The sequence below is a fragment of the Homalodisca vitripennis genome, chromosome 7 (assembly GCF_021130785.1).
Source record: "Homalodisca vitripennis isolate AUS2020 chromosome 7, UT_GWSS_2.1, whole genome shotgun sequence".
NCBI classification, from domain to species: domain Eukaryota; kingdom Metazoa; phylum Arthropoda; class Insecta; order Hemiptera; family Cicadellidae; genus Homalodisca; species Homalodisca vitripennis.
Genome location: NC_060213.1, coordinates 54,114,986 through 54,136,566, shown reverse-complemented (window position 1 = coordinate 54,136,566; position 21,581 = coordinate 54,114,986). Strand labels below are relative to the sequence as shown.

General features: G+C 34.7%; 1 protein-coding gene across 1 annotated transcript; it reads left to right on the top strand.

The window, feature by feature from the left end:
* The first annotated feature begins 4,285 nt into the window (after positions 1-4,285).
* Positions 4,286-9,806, top strand: LOC124365825. Its single transcript, XM_046821874.1, has 2 exons — positions 4,286-6,536; positions 8,722-9,806. Exons 1-2 carry the CDS (start codon positions 6,299-6,301, stop codon positions 9,123-9,125), a joined length of 642 nt encoding a protein of 213 aa, XP_046677830.1. The 5' UTR covers positions 4,286-6,298; the 3' UTR covers positions 9,126-9,806.
* The last annotated feature ends 11,775 nt before the right edge of the window (positions 9,807-21,581 follow it).

Genomic DNA, 21,581 nt, shown 5'->3' with positions numbered 1-21,581 from the left:
AAATATACATCTTTGATGGTGGTAAATAAATAAAAAAAAAAAAAAAAAAAAAAAAACACAATTTGGAGCCGTATAACTGTTAGAATCAACCTCAAAATATAAGTAATACGCAGGTAAAATATCTTAAATAAATTTTTATGACTAATTTATCAGAGTATTATCTATATTTTTTAATTGACCATTTATACAGATTTATAAAGGAACGTAATATGTCGCCTGTACTTCTGCATATACATTGCAAGTGAGTCCAGTAAAAAATATGACATCGACTGATACAGTATATTTTCTGTCTGTTTACAAACCGCAGGGAATAATGCATGATTTATTATGTTCTATGAGGACATTTCACACAAAGAGAAGTCCCGTTATAAAGGAGTGATCATAATTTTTTGTGTAGGACTGTAGAGTGAGGATCAGTTCTTTGCGATTACTTTTGAAAACGATTTGAAAGTTTTCCGCGAAATATTTTTGGTTTTAACTAAAAGTAGTAGTTTAATGGCTAAAATAGTATGACAATACTACATTTTATACACACCAGAATAAAATTTAATTTTATAAAATTAAAAACGTATGGATATTTTGTACATATATAGATATTTTGCACGAAAACCATTGATTGTGGAAACAAAATCGCAGTACATATTGTTGAAATATACAGTTCACCACGTAATATTCTAGAAAATTATGGTAAGAAATTCTGGTATATTTAGTGTTTATATTGATAAAACGCCTTTCTACAGACGTCGACCACATTTCTCTATTCAAGAGTTACATTATTAGTGACACATTTTCTCTTTGCTTTTCAGCGCTTTGAAGATATCCCATTCACTTTTATGAATAGAATGGTATTCATTATACATGTTAATCATGATTACAACTAGAAAATTGCAGAATGAATATGTTCCTAGACAAACTGACTAAAAATTTATCATATTTTAAAATTTTCTTTTAAGTTTCAGCTCTTAGGCTATGCTGGCTTGTTTTTGGTCGATGTGTCTATTATTCCTCTCATGATTGGACCTCAGGTTTTGAACCCGTGATCTCTCAGTAATTGTAACATGATAATATAGTAACACATTGTAACCATAGTTACGTTATGTGACCTATACACGAAATTTTTGTATGAACATTCATTTCAACAAAGCAAAATTGAGTTATTCGATGATGGTGCATACCACTCTGTTGGATTTGGCTTAGCGTTTGCAAATATTTTTACAATGTTCCTATTGGTAAACATGATAAAAATAAGAAAAGCGAATAATAAATCAATTTGATAACAACAATCATATGGTATTTTAACATTTGACGTAGTAACGTATGTGGGGCACAGACTTAAAATATTTAGCAAATTTTTTACGTAAAACTTAATGATGCATACTCCTAAATAAATGAGTGGGCATACTCCTAAATAAAATGTTTTCCTTAAAAATGGTTTCTAAAAAAATCTGAATTTAATACTTTTCCAATTTTAACCCTTAAATTTGAAAAAAGCAACAAGAAATCGTGTTAAAAAATTAGATCCTGGAGTAGTTCACCTATAGGTACATCCAGATTGCTGACCGATTCCTATAGTAAAACAATACTTTTCTGAGGCAGGGTTACCAACTGTTGATTGGACTGCCACAGACTTGTAATCTCATCGCCGGCGTGACAAGCAAAAGCTCTCTTATCGCAGCAGGATACGGGCTCCACGTCGCGCCCCCTTGGATATCGTCAGTACGTGAGTTCCGTGCGTCGTAGTCGGAGTGCTCGCGGCGAGATCCGCCATAACCTATCGCGACGGAGTGCCCGTCCACATCCGCCTGAGTTCACATTGTGCAACTTTGTGTGATTGATTGGTTGGGAGAGTTTATTCTTGAATAGTTCCAAGTTCGTGTGGACATTTTGCATTGAGTGTAACGAATCTACTACGTACGAATTTGTGTTCCGCAGTAACATGCTTTAGAGTTACCATACATCGGAACGTTGTAATTGTATAAATCTTTTATTCCTAAATTAGACATTTTATAGTAGGGAAAATTAGTTGTGGCTAGATTCCTCATTAAGTTGGGATTATTTGACTTAATTCGTTTTACACTCAAGAGTCTGATAAAATTCGTAGTTTTAAAATATACTCTTTTAGTTTATTCTTTACCAAATTTAAGAAACTAATGAAAAGTTTCCCATGCCAACTAAAATGAAGAATAACGTGTTTAGGGAAACTTAACGAAATTAGGAACAATGTAAAGTTGAATTGACATTTTCGTGAATAAACGGGACTTTTTATGTTTAAATAATTGTTATTGTTGAAGAATGACAAATCCCTTTTAAATATCCTTTTTTAGTTTATTCTTTACCGAGATTAGGAAAATCAAAGGAAAGTTTTCCATACTAACCAAAATTAGGAATCACTTGTTTAGGCAAACGTAACGAAATTAGGAACAATGTAAAGTTGAATTGACATTTTCGTGAATAAACGGTGCTTTTTAAGTGTAAATAATTTTATTTGTGAAGAATAACAAATTTAAAATATCCTTTTAAAATACCCTCGTTTAGTTTATTCTTTACCCAGGTTAGGAAATTAAAGGAATGTTTTCTATATTAACTAAAACTAAAAATCACGCGTTTGAACGTAATGAACTTAGGTACAATTTGAAGTTGAATAAAATTGTGATAATTGTGTGTTTCCTGAATAAACGGGGCTTTTAAGTATAAATAATTTGTATTGCTGGAGAATAAGAAATTAAAAATATCATTTTAAAAGTATCCTCTTTTAGTTTATTCCTTACCCAGTATAAAAAATTAAAGGAAAGGAAAGTTTACCACCCTTACTAAATTTAGGAATCGCTAACGAATTTAGGTAAAATTTAAAGTTAAACTGACATTTTCGTGAATAACGGGGTTCTTTTAACTTTAAATAATTATTATTCTTGATGAACAAGAAACCCCTAGCACTTGAATACAATTCATGACCATACAAAACAACTTCTTTGATATCTTTTGAAAACATTGACTGGCCTGCAAACAAATCTTTACCACTCGCCGTTACGCATAAACGGAGGTAACGACCTAAGTTGACGGAATAAAAGGTGAAGTTGGAACTGTAAACGTCCCCAAAAGAGACCTTAAGTAGGTTTGACATTGCTATCTTGTCGTTTGGACGGCCGTTGAACTGAAGAACTTCTGTTGGTAGTTGGGAGTTGTTTTGGGCAGATAACAAACAAGTTTTGGCCATAGGCTGTTGTTCCAAGCTCACTTCTAGAGTGTTTCGCTCAGTTTGAATGTAAATTACTTTAATCGTGCTTTGTAAGTCTCTAGTGATACATATTGCACTACGGAAATGCGTTATTTATCCATATGTTTATCAATCCAAATGGATATCGGCTTACTTAAAAAGTATAACAAATTAGTTTCCAAGTGATCATTAAAATGTGAATTCTTTGTTAAAACCATTAATTTGTAACGGAAAACAGGGTCTCTAATATGTGTCATAGTTATATTTACAAAACTGATATAATATGTCTTCTATTAGCTAGCATATTTAACTTTTCATATTTCTTTCTTTTACTTTTGGGGTATTCCAAAAAGAAGAACATATTTAGTTCTTTTAATGAAGTGGTTGTAGTCTTACTGAGAAAGCTGTTTTGGTAGAAAACATAAAGGGATTGTTTATCGTTTAAATAAACCTGTGAAACATTTAATAATTTCTCTGTTCTGAGTTCTGAAAATTGACTGAAGGTTACTGCACCATATATTCCTACCGAACATGTTCAAATATTAGTACCCTTTCTCCCAATGACGAAATGCTATACTAAAGATTATCTACTGCATGTGTTCACATGAGGTACTTGTACACAACTAGAATGAAAATAATGTTTTTACAATAAAGTTAGTATTTTAAGATGATTTTTTTATTTAAAGGGCTAACCAATCTCTAATCTACCAGTAGTGGTTTGTTTTAGGAAAATCCGTTCAAAATATAACAGTATATTCAAAGTGTTCTGATAAATTAAAAAAAGTTATTAATTTATTTTATTACATACCATAGAAAAAGGTGCAAGTGTCCTGAAAACATAAAGTTTCAGAAATGAAAAATAAACAGACCCATTATAAGAGAAAAATAGCAAAAAGCTTAAACAAAAAACTCGATATCACTTCCATACATCGTAGAAACATATTTTAAAACTGTACAATCTTAACTATTGTTAAAAAGAAATTCAGTTTCACTTTTATGATGTTTCACGCATTGAAATAAGTCAAAATAGTTTTTGCCCAATATTTATAAAAGTGCACACAAAATAAAAAATTCTAAGTTAAGAATTCCGAAAAGATCTTTTGTAAATTCAATAGTAAAAACAGAAGGGCAGAATAATGATGATTTGATAAAATTATCCATTGTTATCACCCGTAAGAGTAAAAAAATATTTTTTAAATCATCCTAAACCAGAAGTATTTCTGTCGCATACAATTGACCCCATGATTTTCTCTTAAAACTCTGTTATAAAATATTTTCAGGCACCTATAATTGTATAGGAATTTTCCATATGTAAAATTGTAATATTTGCACTAGGTGTAAATGTTGCACATATAATATGAAATACGGTAAATAACTCATATCGATGAGTAGCTGGTCATAGCCTACTGAGAAAGTTTCTAGGTATTCTTATCACTTATCAGTGAGTCCCAGTGACCACGTCCGGCGTTCTTATCAGTAACATTGACCCACTACTTCGCTACATGTAGGCTAGCTAGTTTGTGTTTGTTTAGGTCCAAAGAACCAATCCTCTAAAATCCTTCAGTAGTTATGAAACACGCATAATTTTTTGTGTTTTTTGAGGGAGAGCCGGAAAAATGCTTTATGCTCACAGGTGGCCCACCTGTCCTAAGGGCCTCCTCTAAGCGGTGGAATGGAACCCACGGGATACCCATTAAAAACCTCCTCTATTCTTTAGGGATATAACTTGGGATTGTTTTTCATATCACTTCAGGCTATGCCTACATTTAGCTTACTCTCAAAGGGCTCTCTCCATTTCTGGCCGTGTGATCGTTCATGTCTAGTCAGTCGGAGGACACCATGGACAGAGTGTGAAACGCAATCCCAGTTATCCTTACCATGTTTCCGAGGATCTCGTCTATCGTAGCTAACGTATTTTAAAATACCGTTTAGTTCTTTGGGTAGAGTTGTTGCACGTTGGGGAAGAGATGGCAAATATTAGGTTTCATAAAAGCACAGATTTGGAAAATTAATTCAGAGATATTTTACAAACTTTTTGTGGATTTATGGAATTGTAGCAATTTTTTATGTAGATGTCAAAGACAAGGCTACTATCTAATTTTTGCTATAAATTTAAAGACTGTTATAAAAATTATCTTGAGTTGTTTCATGGCAGGAATAGGCTCCTCAGATCTGTGTGTAAATATATTCTTAATCAGTGAAACAAGGCTAAACCAATTATGACACAAAAATATTTAGACCAGAGTAAATTAAAATGGTCCCAAATATACACTTTTTAACACATTTTCTTGGATGTGGCAATAAGGCTAACTCTACATTGGCGTCGAAATATTATTCACTTGAACCATACCTGCAAAAACCACGAAATGGGGCAGCAGTAGTCGTGGGGAACTTAAAGTATTTAAATAGTCTTAGTAGTAAACTACCACTTTGTTAGTAAAAGTTACCAATTGGTTAATTAAATAAAGTGCAATGAAGAGAGGAATTAGAAAGAGATTTGTTATTTGGAAATTTGAGTAATAGAATTGTATTTAATTCGACCACTACTTCAATTAAAGCAGAAGTTGCAGAATGATAACAAAGTACCAAATATATTATTGTTATTAAGGAATTTTGTTTACGAAAATGTCAATTCCCCTTTAAATTTTAATTGTACTGAACATTTAAAGTTTAGATTTAAAGGATTCGTTCCCACTTACGCAAAATGGAAACAGTTATTTCTATTCTACAAGGCTTTAGTGAAAATGTCAAAATAGACTAAATTTGTCCATGTATAAATACAAAACACTAAAATATAATCTAACCTAAAAGTTAACGTATTGGCCTGTTGGTAACATTTTTTATGGTCTTAACTTTAATTATGGTCGACGTGTGTTTTTTAAAATTTGATTTCAGGTTACTAACATTTTAAACGTTTCCAATATCTGTCCTATTTTTGCAATTATTTCAAAAGCAAGTGCACAGTGTAAAACATATACATTGTACGGTTCAGCGATACACAGTGATATGTGTAATGCCTATTGAAGACTGTGGAGACTGTGACAGTGATACTATAATACACTTGCTCTGACCGCCATAGTGAAGATGGAGAAGAATACGACTCTGGGGCTGTTCCTGTCGCTGAAACCATCGCTGTTGATGATGAAGACGTCTCCAGAACGGGAGACCGCGGGGCCGATGGCCACCGTACACGAAGAGGACGAGACTGATCTGGCGGAGGTCCCGCGTCTGAGGACCCGACGTCGCTCCAGCATGAGTGACCTGGACAAGATGAAGCGACCTAAGGGTCAGGAGGCGCAGGAGAGGAAGCTGGGGCTCTCGGGTTGGTTGGATCTCCGGAATTATTCGATATTGAGATGATTCGATTGTAGCTCTTGATACTTATCGATAGTGGATATCGTAATAAAAACTTCTTTTTATAACGTGGGATACAATAAAGATAGAATGCGGAATGCGGAATAACTTTAGCAAACCATATTGGTTTTGAATACATAGTATTGCATTCTGTATTTATTTTACGGTTGAGTTTGAAGTCGAGGATGTTTAATCAATAAATTTGTTAACCCAGCACTAATATTGGATAAAAGTACAAATCGATTTCAGTCATTTAGGCGGTATCAAGTATGTATATAAAAATGGATTATCGCACGTACAGGTATCGAAAAAAGTATGAGTTACATGATTGAACACTGTGGTAACACATACAAATATCAAATCATAAACGTAAACATCTACAATGCGGGTGAATACGTGGTATTGAAATTGATAATAACTAATAATATGGTTACACGTACTGTTATTGAATAAAGATTTCTATAATGAGATTGAGAAAAATAAGCTCGTTTGGATTGGGTGGCATTTATATGAAAACAACGTACTATTGTAGAATGTATGTCAAGCTATGGAACATCATGTTTAGTATCAAAATAATATAATTAAATTATCCAGAACAATAATAAAATATCATAATCATATATTAATTCAACATAAATATTATTTATACGATTCCAAGGACATATAGTTCAATATACCAATAGCATAGTTATTATGAGTTCAAATCAAATCGAATCATCTCCGCATCGAATAACACGAGTTTCTGATCATTCTATAATCTCGTTAGGCCTAACGTTTATGATGTCACTTTTTTTTTAGAACAGTATTTATTAAAATGTCCCTTATATAACATGATCGGGAATATGACCTGGACATGAAAATGAACTGCGATGTACTCAAGAGATTATACAGAGGTGGATACACTAATTGCCCAATTCAACTGAAAAGAACAACCATATAATTATTCATATTTCATGGTCAAACTGATTTTGCAAATTGAAATTTCTCGCTATACATTCCGGCGTTAGATTTCGTTTGATGACAGAATGTGTATTTCAAGGCGTGTTTCTCGAAAAAAAAACAGCCAATTTTTATATGTTTAACAAATGATGAAAAATAAGACGAACTGCTCCACTTTCGCAAAATTGGATTACTTAGTAAAGTACTTAGTAAGCTTCCTTATCGTTTTATTAAAGTATTAGGATTAAAGGAAGACACGAAGTGGAGAGAATCAAATACTTCCAATCTACGGAACGCAAGTTGCCCCAAGCTGTCTGACTTAATAGAAACTTAGGGTCTTGTTCCATGCCTAATTTATTATTAACTAAAATAACAAGAAAACTATTTAAATTCTTTCCACAATGTTTTGCAGTAAATCATTAAAATTACTGTGTAAACCCGCCACTGAAATGCTGTCACCGACATTTAATATTTTATTTGAGATTTTTATATATTGTATAGTAAAAAAAATTTTAGTTAGCATTCTCAATATCTCGGAATGAGTACTTAAAGTTCAGGAGCTGAGCGCCATTACATTGTATAAGCACAAAACTGTTTTTTAATCGATAGAGAATTTATTTATGAATGAACGAAATCGATTGTTACTCGCGCTCATATTTTGGAGGTAAAAATGGGTGGGTTAAAAATATGGAACGATAATTTTTTCTCACACTTAAAATTGACCATCAGAAACATAAATAATAGTTATATAGTCATCAGACAACTAGATAAAGAGACTGTCGCAACTTTAATGGTCTGTAGTTGAATGGTAATAGTTAGCTGATTAAAAATTAATTTGCGTGACTAACGATTTGTATCAAGTGCGTCAAGCTAAAAATTATTAATTTACTCATTTAACCCTTTTGATACCCACCCATGTCGATATCCACTAAAATATTACGACATACGGTAGAATTATTTCTGAGAGGAAATTTTGCTATCGATTTAAATAAAAACCAGGTGGTGTGCTTGTAACATGCAAACCGAGGTCTTGGTTCTTGGAATATTAGATTTTATTGATCTTTTTTAAAACAGTGCCTCTAATACGTGAGATTTATTCCATTTGTAACAGTTCTGTTCTGAAAACTGTAAGTCAATCTAATCATTCTTTGATAACTTCGACCACTAAACCGAGATATAGCGACTCCTGCGCCGCTGACTCTGTAATTGTTCAGGCCCCGAGGTCCTCACTGGGAGTATCGGAGACTTGATGAACCTGCCGCGTTACCACCAGCCTTGTTCTCGCCTGGAGTCTTCCAGCATGGACTCTTTGATAGCCCGATCCGTGCCTCTTTCGTACGTCACACCGACCAAACTCTCTCCTCGAAACGCGTCCCCCACTAACCCCACGGCCGCCGCCGCTGCCGCCGTCGCCGCCACCATCTCCACCCCCACCACCAGGCGACCCCGGGAACGCTCTACCCTCACCTGCACCCAGAGGACGGAGCGGTTCAGCAGACTGTTAGGCAGACAGAAGGCGATTGTTCCTAACATGTCCTTCGTCAGAGTCCGCACAATGGTGAGTACATATCGAGTTGTGCATCTCAGCAGGAATTCAGCACTAAAAAAATATTATTGACGATGAACGATTTGAGAAACAACAGAATTACGGAGGTTGCAACAAGAGCACGAGCAACTATTTGTTATCTTTTTCAGGTATTCAATCTTAAATCGTAAACTTAAGCGTGCAAACGTACACATTCAGCAGAATGTCTTTAGAGTTTGGTTGGAATTGCTCACTGGGAAAAAGAGAAGGGAGAAATCGAAATTTGGTGTGGTAAAGAAAGTGGTGAGACACAGAATATTTTAGTGTTACTGATTAATACAATTTATTTGCGTTAAAGTAAACCTAGTGATATTCATTAGTTACATAGGGCTAAGGTATGATGGCAACTATCGACCCTTTTGTCATTTTCTGCGAAATTATTTGAGCTTCTGACATCATGATCAGCTTTATTGAATTTACAGGCTGCAGGTCCATGATGTTACAAAAATTATTGTGAATGGTTCGTGTTAAACTTGGGGCACGTTTATGTCAGATAACCACTCCTTGCGATATGTAGCCTATTTGTAAGATCTTAAAACGATAATCGTGGGGTCCGCCAAGGTATAGCGTTATGTCCGTTTTTCTTTTTCCCTCTACTAATAAAATGTATAAAGTTTTCTGAATAGTAATATTGTTATTACTGAATTTCTTACAGTTAACTGGAAATGTAAAATATTATACCCACACGAATATAATACGAGGAGAAATGCAAGCATAGAGGTCCACAAATAGTCAAATTAGTACTAAAGTTCTATCGAATTCTACATAGTTTTTTATGATGGTGTACAAACACTTTTTTTGAAATCACTATGTTGCATAGGCTTTTAACTATGCACCCATAAGAAGAGAAACATTATTGCGATGACGCTAATTGTTATTAATGCTGCTTATTGGTGTTGTTAGTTCTTACCTTCAAGAAAGGTACAAGTTAGAGGGATTATTAGAGCAGATAAATGGTTGATTATATAGAATTCCAAACGTTGCAAAACTAATTTCGTTGTTTTTTCCTACAATAATTAGCTGTTAGATTCTACAAATTCAAATGTTACATTAAATACACGGCACAGTCATTCATTTTGAGTATAGATCCTACCCTTACCTCATTTTGTGATAGCTTCAAAGTCCTGATTAAACGTACTAGGCGGCTCGTGAGACTGTGAATTAAAATAATTATAATAAAACAACTATACTTTTATTTGTCTAATTATATTGGGGGCTGGCGTAGTAATCGTCTTCTATTGAAAGCATTTTGTTATTTTTACTGTTTTTCTGCAGTTTGTTCACTATTCGTTTCGAGTAAAAAAAACATGATGCACAAGGAATTTGGTGTAATAGTGCAGTAGTCTTCATTTTTAACTAGCTGTTATCCTCGGATTCGCGCGATCTTTTCAAAATTCTACTTACTAGATGCGCGTAAATTATGTAGATACTATTTAAGTGTTTATAGTTCAGAGTATCAGAGTTTAACTCTTATATCCAGCTTTGCACATGTAGGAGCATTTCTGTTTAAAATGTATTAAATTTAATACGTTGAGTCTACTATGTCACCCGATCAAGAAAATACAAATACACAGGTGTCGGAAATCTATTTCTTTCAAAAAGAGGTTACATTTAGAACTTTCTTATACTTCCATTCTAAAATATTTCCAGTACCATAGTAGAGTTCGCTTTGCTTCCCCGATGAAAGAATATTCACACATACATAGAAATGAGAAGCCTGCTATCTGCATTACACTAATGATCAAGCACTGTACAATTAATATTCTATAACACTGAAATGTAAACAGATGTTCAGCCTATTTGTAGAACTTCATCTGAAAATGTCAACAGCTGTTTATTGTCAATTAATAATATGTGGATTACGAAGCGTAAATTGCAGTCAAGACATCTGGTGTAAATTGGTTTAGTTTTCACGAAGTATGGACATCGGTACGGACTAAAAATAGAATTATCAAGCAGTATTGCTATTAAGCAATACCTTGTCAATTTCACTTTGTTTCTGTAGTCGCCAAGAGTATTTAGCGGAAATACCATTTTTATTATAAACAATCAACCTCATAGAATGGTTAGACTGTCACATTTCAGATACACATAAAACCCACTGACCTACTTAGCGACTAACAAACTGCTGGAAGAACCAATTATACTGGGGATATTGCACAAGGAGTTGTTGCTGCTTCTTAATTAATGAAAGATCACGAGTGTACGTACAGCCTGCTCTCTTACACAACATGATTGATTGAAGATTGGAACGAGGGCTTCCTTACGAAATGAGTCTTCTGCAATGCAAACGTAGATATTTCAAGATTTGAATCCAATAAAGAATTTGATTGCCTTGTATAGTTATAACTTATTCCTTCCAAGATTAAAATGCCCACTGGAAAAATGCAAGGTGCAATGTTATAGGAACGATGCAATCAGTTGAAGGATAGAGCGAGGAATACAGTAGTCAACGAAAGAATAACACCAATGGAAGGATATAATCAGTGGGATAGAGCCAAGCGGAAAGTAGAGACATTTTACATTCGATGGATGGATGGATAAGTATAAATCGAAACCTATTAAACGATTATAATCCGGGGTAGTGTGAGTATTAAGGAAAAATAGTGTGAGTGACGGCACAGAGCTTTTTGAAAAATTGTGAGAAATGATGGAGCCAATAGAAGTATTAGCTCTCGGAAAGTTACAATAATAAAAGGCATTAATGTACAACAATTTAACGCGAAATCGGAACAATTCACATAACAAGGTCACTAATAAAATAATGGTAATAAAAGTGCAAAACCAATAAAATAAGATATCGCATAAAAGTATACAAATACAGTACAACATACGAATACAAACAATAGAAGGATGAAACCAGTAACCTATTTTTTGATCCCAAAGACACATGACAAGGATGTGTAAAAATGTAGGGCAATTAGACGTTTAGAGTCAGTAAGAATTATACTTTATATCGATTTGATAATTTATTTAATTTTAATTTACTGCATTTAAAAGTAAAATATCACTAATTTTCTTAACGACAAATAATTTAATTTTCATAGCCCATGATTGAAGCATTAATAAAATCAATCAACAATTCTGGGAGCGACAACCGAAAAACAGGACGATTAGCGGGGGTGGAAGTGACATGTGTTAACATGCCACTAGGATCAGCGATAAGCCAACAGTGGCCGCGACATGTGAGATTGTCACCTAATGAACTAATACATATTGTATGAGTGCTGATTGCGGCGAGCCACTGAACTGCACTGCGTACCTTGTACGTGCCAGATGTTCACTGTTTTGTGCTTGGCTGGCTGCTGTCTCAGTACGAACTGGGATCAGCGATAAGCCACAGTGGCTACGATATGTGAGATTGTCACCTAATGAACTGATAGATATTGTATGAGTGCTGATTGCGGCGAGCCACTGAACTGCACTGCGTACCTTGTACGTGCCAGATGTTCACTGTTTTGTGCTTGGCTGGCTGCTGTCTCAGTACCAACTAGGATCAGCGATAAGCCACAGTGGCTACGATATGTGAGATTGTCATCTAATGAACTGATAGATATTGTATGAGTGCTGATTGCGGCGAGCCACTGAACTGCACTACGTACCTTGTACGTGCCAGATGTTCACTGTTTTGTGCTTGGCTGGCTGCTGTCTCAGTACCAACTAGGTTCAGCGATAAGCCACAGTGGCTACGATATGTGAGATTGTCACCTAATGAACTAATACATATTGTATGAGTGCTGATTACGGCGAGCCACTGAACTGCACTGCGTACCTTGTACGTGCCAGATGTTCACTGTTTTGTGCTTGGCTGGCTGCTGTCTCAGTACCAACTAGGATCAGCGATAAGCCACAGTGGCTACGATATGTGAGATTGTCATCTAATGAACTGATATATATTGTATGAGTGCTGATTGCGGCGAGCCACTGAACTGCACTACGTACCTTGTACGTGCCAGATGTTCACTGTTTTGTGCTTGGCTGGCTGCTGTCTCAGTACCAACTAGGATCAGCGATAAGCCACAGTGGCTACGATATGTGAGATTGTCATCTAATGAACTGATAGATATTCTATGAGTGCTGATTGCGGCGAGCCACTGAACTGCACTACGTACCTTGTACGTGCCAGATGTTCACTGTTTTGTGCTTGGCTGGCTGCTGTCTCAGTACCAACTAGGATCAGCGATAAGCCACAGTGGCTACGATATGTGAGATTGTCACCTAATGAACTAATACATATTGTATGAGTGCTGATTGCGGCGAGCCACTGAACTGCACTGCGTACCTTGTACGTGCCAGATGTTCACTGTTTTGTGCTTGGCTGGCTGCTGTCTCAGTACCAACTAGGTTCAGCGATAAGCCACAGTGGCTACGATATGTGAGATTGTCACCTAATGAACTAATACATATTGTATGAGTGCTGATTACGGCGAGCCACTGAACTGCATTGCGTACCTTGTACGTGCCAGATGTTCACTGTTTTGTGCCTGGCTGGCTGCTGCCTCAGTACCAACTAGGATTAGCGATAAGCCAACAGTGGCGACATGTGACATTGTCACCTAATGAACTGATAGATATTGTATGAATGTTGATTGAATGCGCGCGCGTGTTTGTATGTGTATGTAGCAATACATGTTTTTTGAAATTTTACGTAAGACCTCACCACTGGTGCCGTGTTTTGTAACATCAAATTCGTATACAATATTTCTAGAATATCCCTCTGTACAAAATGAAATCCGTTACTATACTAAATTCATTACAATTATTATATCCCAGTAAAGTCCAAATTCAAAAGAAAACCTCTTATTTTCGTGGACAATTTAACAATAATATGGCAACAGTCATACCGAATAAATCCATATTTTTCATATTCACAATAGTACATTAAAACTTACAATCTTTTCATTTACGCATACCACTCACTCGCCAATACCCTCCACCACGCTGGTGTGCCTTCTGGAGTGGAGGTCCCCCAACTATGATCCATAAACTTGTCGTCACTATATAATGCTTTAGGTGCTAAAAAGAGTTTCTTATGAGTTTTTAACCCCCTAGGAATTTTTTCATTTTCAATGGAATCGGGTAATCTGTTGATCAAACGGACAACTGCCTACGACGGCAGGTTTTCATAAAATAACGTTCTATGTCTCCCAATTCGGTGGTTGTCTCTGCCTCTAGTTTCATATCCCTATACGTCTCGCCCCCTAATCAGGGCACATTTTGACTTAGAGAATAAAACTGCTACCAAAATGTAGAGACATGGCAGAATGTACAGTTGCATTTTTCTGACACGTGGTCAGCACGACTCTCAGAAGTCTTTTGAAGATTAAGAATGTTTGTTTGAACAAGCTCCCCACAAGGCCACCCCGGTGGGAAGGTATGGGTAGATCAGGCTGAAATACGCCGCTGTCAGTACCTGACTTGGGCTGTATTTGGCTGAAGATCTTAAAACATAAAGGCCAGATGCTAACTTTGAACAAAGTAAATCAATGTAAACATTCTACGTCAAACACCGATCAAGGTATATTCCAAGAAATTTAGAGGAGTAAACTTCTTTTTGTGTGGAGTCTCCCAGCATGATGAAAATTAGATTTTGCGGAATTATTGTGAGTTTGAGGCTGTGGACGTGTTTATTAGTTGTTGAGAAAAAGGATTGGACTAAGGATGGAGCCTTGGAGAACTCCATAGCTTAAATCCACTACACTGCTATGGGATTCAGGTTTGGCAAGAAGTGTATTTTGGTCAACACAAGGAAGGTTTAATTCTGGCTGGTTTAAAACAATTCAATTTAACCTACACTGGGTATAGCAAAAATCGATGTGTCAGAATATCTGGGCAACCGTACGGGTGTAACATATTGTCAACCGCAGATGTAAAGATATTGAGGCGCAAGGATGGATTGATAGGTTTAGTCTACTGTGGAGAATGTCTGTTGGAGTGTGTGGTACACGCTGTGTGTTAAACGCTGTTGCTGGCCTTAACATGGGGGAGTGCTATCCCCTGCCTACTTTGACTAAAACAGAACTGGCTTTCCCTTCTCCTAAGATGAGTCCTCGCTATCCCTTCTCATAGGATCTCGAGAAGCGGCGGCCAGCAGCTCGACCTTAACCACCGTTAATATCCTGTCCCTATGGAAGCAAGCGCAAAGCCCTTTGAAGACTAAATGCAATGAGATCTTGTCCTAAGTGAAAAAAATGTGTTTCCCACCTGACAATATTATAGTGTCTCTTTATCCCAAATAAGCAGCATTGTGTGAGTACTTTTCGTATCCACATAGGAACAGTTTGATACTTTCGAAATGTACAAATACAACATAAAGTTTTACAACAGTTTTCCAATTTAGACTTTCTATTTTGTGATATTTAGGTATTTATCTGAAGACAGTTCGACTTCACTTTGTTGAATACAGTAATTAACATAGAAACAGTAGAGAAGCCACAACATGTCGATCTAAGTCTTGGACCTTACTGATACCCCACGCTTTGTTAGCTTCACCAAGTAAATGTTCTTACAAGATTACGAGCTAAACAATTTGAAATTAAGCAGCCTAACCGACTGTAGAATCATATTTGGCTTTGTAAAATTCTCGAGGATCTCTAAATACTGGTATCTTTAGTGCAAAGGGCAATAAGAGAGTAATTCCGTTAATCAATCAAAAGTCTTTCCTGCCATAACTATTCTAAATTATATACAATAATAAACCTTTTGAACACTTTTGATATATTTTTTTTTATTTTGTACGCGTTCAAAAGGTTTATTATTGTATATAATCCTATGAAAAACTTTGAGGCTACATCTCTACTATTTTAGAAATGCACTTTAAATATTGTGTTTTATGAAAATACCTCGGATACGACTGTTGAGATTGGCGTCAGTCAGCATTTCTAAATAGAACACAACAGACAAATCTAATGATTATAGATAGTATTATCTCTTTGGACTGATAAGGAATACTAACATTAATGATCAAATATAAGGTTGGGATCGGTCAAGTGCGACATAAGATTGAGAGCCCCAAATGTATCGGCAACTGAACGATCGTCAGTCGATAACGTTGCAGCTGCAGACAGAAGCGCTGTTGATAGATGTCTGTAGACACACACAGACTTTGCACCCAATATCGTAGGTATTATCGACTCTCAGGCGTTGCACATAAATGTCCGCCGTCAAGCAACGTTTGTTCCGCAGTTGGCAGCACTGTGTCCTACATTGTACTGTGAAAAGCTAATTGTGGGAATGGATCTCGTTACCTGCAGAAGAATTATGCACTTGCACAGAAACACTCTAACTGTTTATTAATAATCGATCATTGGGTAGTAAAAGCTTAACTTTGGGCTTGAGTTGACAACGAGGAAACCATGACAACTGAATCTTAACTATAGTTTATGAACAAAAATAAAACTTTATTACTTTAACGAATAATATGTACATTTCGAATTTAGTGAATTCTGTACCTAATGATGGATTCACCGAGTACAATAAAATAATGAAATTTTAAAAATATTTTATCTTTATTGAATCTATTAAACACTCTTGGAGGCTACACTACTAATAGAGTACAGTGCTTATATCTTTGGCAGATATTTTATTAGCTTTCTATAAAAAGAAACGTAATTTGATTTCCAGGAATTCTTTGCATTCTGCTTTAAACTTTTAGAATGTAAAAGTATTGAGCAACCTGAATTAGGTAGTGTTACATTTTACCCCATGTCTCATAACATGTAATTTAAGAAATGTTTTGGCATAGAATTTGAACCCTGAGTAATACTGACATATTTTTATAAATATTAGTACGTGTTAATATCATACACTAAAAACTACGTAATGCAAAATAGATATAAAAACCTAGAGGAACGATTTTGCCAAAACATTTTGGAAATATTTATCAACTGTGGTTCTTTATTTGCATATACTATTTATCTAGAACATTTTATCCTACATAAATTTCTTTTACAACTACAACATAAAATCAGTTGTTAAAGTTTAATAAATTTAAAACACAGATAGTTTCCATACTTACTTATTGATGGTTGATGGGTGAAGGGTGATTTGTAAAGAAAATAATAATACAAGTTCTATAATTATTTAAATGGTTTCAGTTCTATTAAATCATGTGTTCTGAGAACCCACAATTAAACAGCTTGTGCACTGATTTTCCTTTTATTTTCGTTATATATATATATATATATATATATATATATATATATATATATATATACACACACACACACACACACACACACACACACACACACACTCACACACACACATACATTTTTACAATAATAAAGAATTTCATCCTTCCATCGATATTATTTCAGAACATTTAATTACTGTTTTATTTTAACTTAATCGATTGCTGGTTTGATTTATAATCAACTTAATGTGACTGGTTATTAATGTATGTTTCTAGTTGTCATACATAAAATAAATGGAGTTTATTTATTAAAACTAGTAGTAAAAGGAAATGGTCATTATAGACAAAATGTTAGCTTAGAAATTTTAGTCACAGAGGACGCAAAAAATAGTGTTGTGTGTAAAGGTTCTAAAAAAGTTTCCGAATTATAAATATTACTAAACTAAGTAAGCCTATGTTCTTCTAATTTATAAACGATTCTTGTTCGGATAAGGGGGAGAGAGCTAAAGACCTCGCGCTGCTCTTTCGTCAAGAAAAGACCTTCTTAACTTGTCACTTGCCTGTCACTCCCCTTCTCTCGCAGTCCTCCTTCTCGATTACCAGTTGAAATTCCAATTTATTAGGATTGTAAGATCATCCACGCGTTAATCTGTATACAAAGTTACTAGATTTTCAGGCAACTCGCATTTCATTGTGAATGACAAGTTTAGCTCGATATTACCTTACGTTCATTGTAGCATCTGAAATCTGATATTTGTAGAGAACTTGCTTCTCAGTGTTGTCTACACGATGTAGGTTGCCATGCGACAAGCAGCCTGCTTATCAGCTAGTCTCGCGCTAACACTGCGATAAACGGCACGAGACCAAAACCTATTAAAAGACTCTTACTGGCTCGACTCATATTGAGTCAATGTTATGATAAATTTTCGCGCAGAATAGGAATTTATAAAATAGAAACAAACGTATTTTTCTCAAAATCCTTACCAAAAGATATTAAGAGGATTCAGTGTTCTATTCACCCTTACTGAATATGGGGTTGAGTAAGAAATTCCAATAGGCACAGTTATTCTAGTGAGACTTCTGTTTTTTACCCTTTTCCTGCTTCTGTGCTTCTCGTATTCACACTTGTCTTGTTCGCTAAACAATTCTTAATTGATTTCCCTAGATTGTTTAAAATTTTATATCAGAGTGCTGATCCATTTTTGACATCATTGATAGCACACTTTTTCTATAAATATGCACCGAAGGTACATTACCAGCAGTTTTGCTTATAGTATACTACGACTCTTTATAGTATCTTCATAATTACCTAATCTACTTCAACTCCTGGTTGCTGAAGATAGGATTGAATTTACTTTGTTTATACAATAAACAACCATAACGTTAACAAAATTAAAAGATGCACCTATCGGTCATAACGTTTCAATGAGACATTTTGAAATATTACTATATTAGCAAATTAAAAAAATGAATGGTTTTAAGTTTACTTTGTTTTAATGGATAAAATTCAAGAATGTCGTTAATACAGTTATATTTTACCAACACACTTCAAATTTTACACAAACAAAAGTAATGAAATGATGTTACTTATATTTGCAATCAAGTTAAAAAAATTATATTATTTTTCGAACGTCAGACCAAACAGTATCCTTAAAAATAAACATCTCGCTTCTATAATTATACTATAGGTATTAAAAATTGTTTTCTGTCTGTTTTTTGCTTCGACCCATTGAGACACCGTCATCATCATCCATTCAACTTCGATAATAGTTTCAATTATAGTATAAAGGGATTTGAAATTATAATGTAAGGATTCAGCTAGATGGAATTGGATGCAAATCTTTTCAATGTATTAAAAGTGGCTTATTATGGATGGAAGTCTTTTTCTAGAAACTTACAGAAGAAATTTTAACAATTTTTAGCTGACGGCCAGAACTCCGAAAGAAAATAGGAAAGAAACGATGTCATAGAACTTTAAATTTGATGAAAAAAATACTGTCCATCTTGGGAATCTTTTCCTCATTGAGATGTTTAAATTGATGGAAACGATTACAGATATTTGAATTTAAATATTTCACAGACCGCCCTCCTTAGGTGCGTGAATAATAGAAATCAGTAGATGTATTAGTAAAGTTAAATGTGCACTGAATTTGCACATTCCTCCCCAAAGGTGTTCTCTATATTTTTGCGAACAGAAAGACTTGGAAAAACTATTATTATATGCTACATAAGTATTTTATCTTGGCTTAGATTGGTTTACGCTCAGGTAATTATCTAATAAAGGCTTTAGTGCGATAAATACTCGTAGTTTGGGGATTGATTGAAAAAAGTAATAATGTTTTAGTAGAGAAACTATATATTTGAAACAACTATTCTAATAGACCTAATGGTAGTATACTTACCATGAGGTTTCAATGATTCCGGCGAATCGACGAGCTTATTCAAACCGGTTGAAAGTAAAAAAGGTTGGTAGGGTCGTGTTCAGTCGCATGGATTCAGTGAGCAATGTCGCTCTCTATCTCCGGCAAACGTGCTGTTGACGTCCGTTATCCGATTTAATTTCAGTGAGTAAAAGGTTTTAGAAAATATGGAGGTTATAACAATTTATCGGTGAAAGGCTATTGCGTCATACGGACTTTTTATAAGCTTCTGTGCGCGTAATGTAACAATAATAACGCTATTGGCCAAGAAATCAGAAATTGCCAATTATATGTAAATTATTTATATTTATAGTGTATGATTTTGTAGGGTATATTTTTGAAAATTTAAGTGTTTGGTAATTATTTGAGCGTGACATTTCTAACCTTTTTGGTACATACTCATTTCTACTTCCACCAAGCCTAACGCGGCTGACAATAAATTTATTTCTAAATCTAAATAAAACTCTCTACAAAAAACAACTGTAATAACTAACATTAAATAATAGGTTATGTAATTATTGAATGCAAATTAACTGTCGCCCTCTGGAGTATAAAGTCTCCATGTTGAGTTAAACTATTGCAGATTTCCGTCCGTACAAATGGCGGTAAGGGTTGATTCAATGGGAATGTCGAGTTTAGCTTCATTTCACCTTCCGCTTAGGGCACTCAATTATGCACCTAATGAGACAATGAGTAAACCCATTCATCTAGATTGCACCTTATTTCGTAATCAAGGTATCTCTGATGTGGAAACGATGCAAATAGTTCGTTTTGAGCTTCTTCGCCGCCGATTTTTTTTAATTTCTTGAAACGGATGTGGACCCCAGATTCCAGGAGCCCAGTCTGTGACTGACCGATTTTAGACGCTGCACTACGCGAAAGGTGAAGTGGATCTGAACTCAACATTCGAATTACATAATGCCTTGTGATTTTATCATTTTTATAATTTATATCCTCTAATTTTAGGTAGGATTTTGTAATGGATTTCTACCAATAACCATTGATAAAATTGACGGAAATCTAAGCAACCCTGCTACGTAAAACTTATCATAGCTGCACAATGCGTAAATCTGAAGAATATTTATTGCACTAGGCAATTATTAATAGGTACTTGAAATACAGCTCAAAAATAAAGTTTTGTATGTAAAAATAAAGTGCTTTGAACTGAAGTTTGTCTGACTGACGAATACGTGGTGTGTATTATACTTAGAACCGAACGTTACAATAAAAGCCAGAGGAACCAATGAACGAGAACCAATCACAACTATTGTTCTAAATGCAAACATTGCAAAGTGCAAAGTCTGATGCAGTTGTAATTTTGTAGCAGTTTTATGCTCGTGAGGTATACGTTTTTTACGTTTACCTCTTTATTACAACAGTTATGGTGTTTTTCAGACATGGGGTATAGACACGCAGACGAGATATTTTTAACTAATGATGTCATAATTAAAGAGAATTAGTACTAATCAAGGCTGTTCGTACTAATTTAACAAATTTCATACAACATAAAACATTATGGTCATTAAATTGTTGTTATATACGAGAAGTACGTCAAAAATGACGTATTTAAATATGAACCGATGTAATAATATTAGTCCAGATTTCATGTAGCAGCGTACGTATCATATGGAATGGGATATAGTTCATAAAAATACAAAAAAACTTAAAAGAATTCGACGAACGTTTCCATTATTTTTTTAAATGAAACAATAAAAATAAAGTTGTAACCAATTTTCATAATTAATAAATATAATTAATTTATTTGGAACTGGCAGGGACATCATTGTTATTCTGTCTGTATGTACGTTTATAGATAGAAAATTCCTACATATTTGAAATTTGGTATATTGGCTGCTCTAGTTAAAAAATTCACTCTTTTGGTTTTGGGGTCAAGAGGTCAAATTAAAAGCAAAATTAAAATTCTAAAAGTATGAT

Excerpts from the sequence above, each read along its gene's own strand:
- LOC124365825 (XM_046821874.1), top strand. The coding sequence starts at position 6,299 with ATGGAGAAGAATACGACTCTGGGGCTGTTCCTGTCGCTGAAACCATCG. Across the intron at positions 6,537-8,721 it reads GAGGAAGCTGGGGCTCTCGG|GCCCCGAGGTCCTCACTGGG; the intron begins GTTGGTTGGATC and ends GTAATTGTTCAG.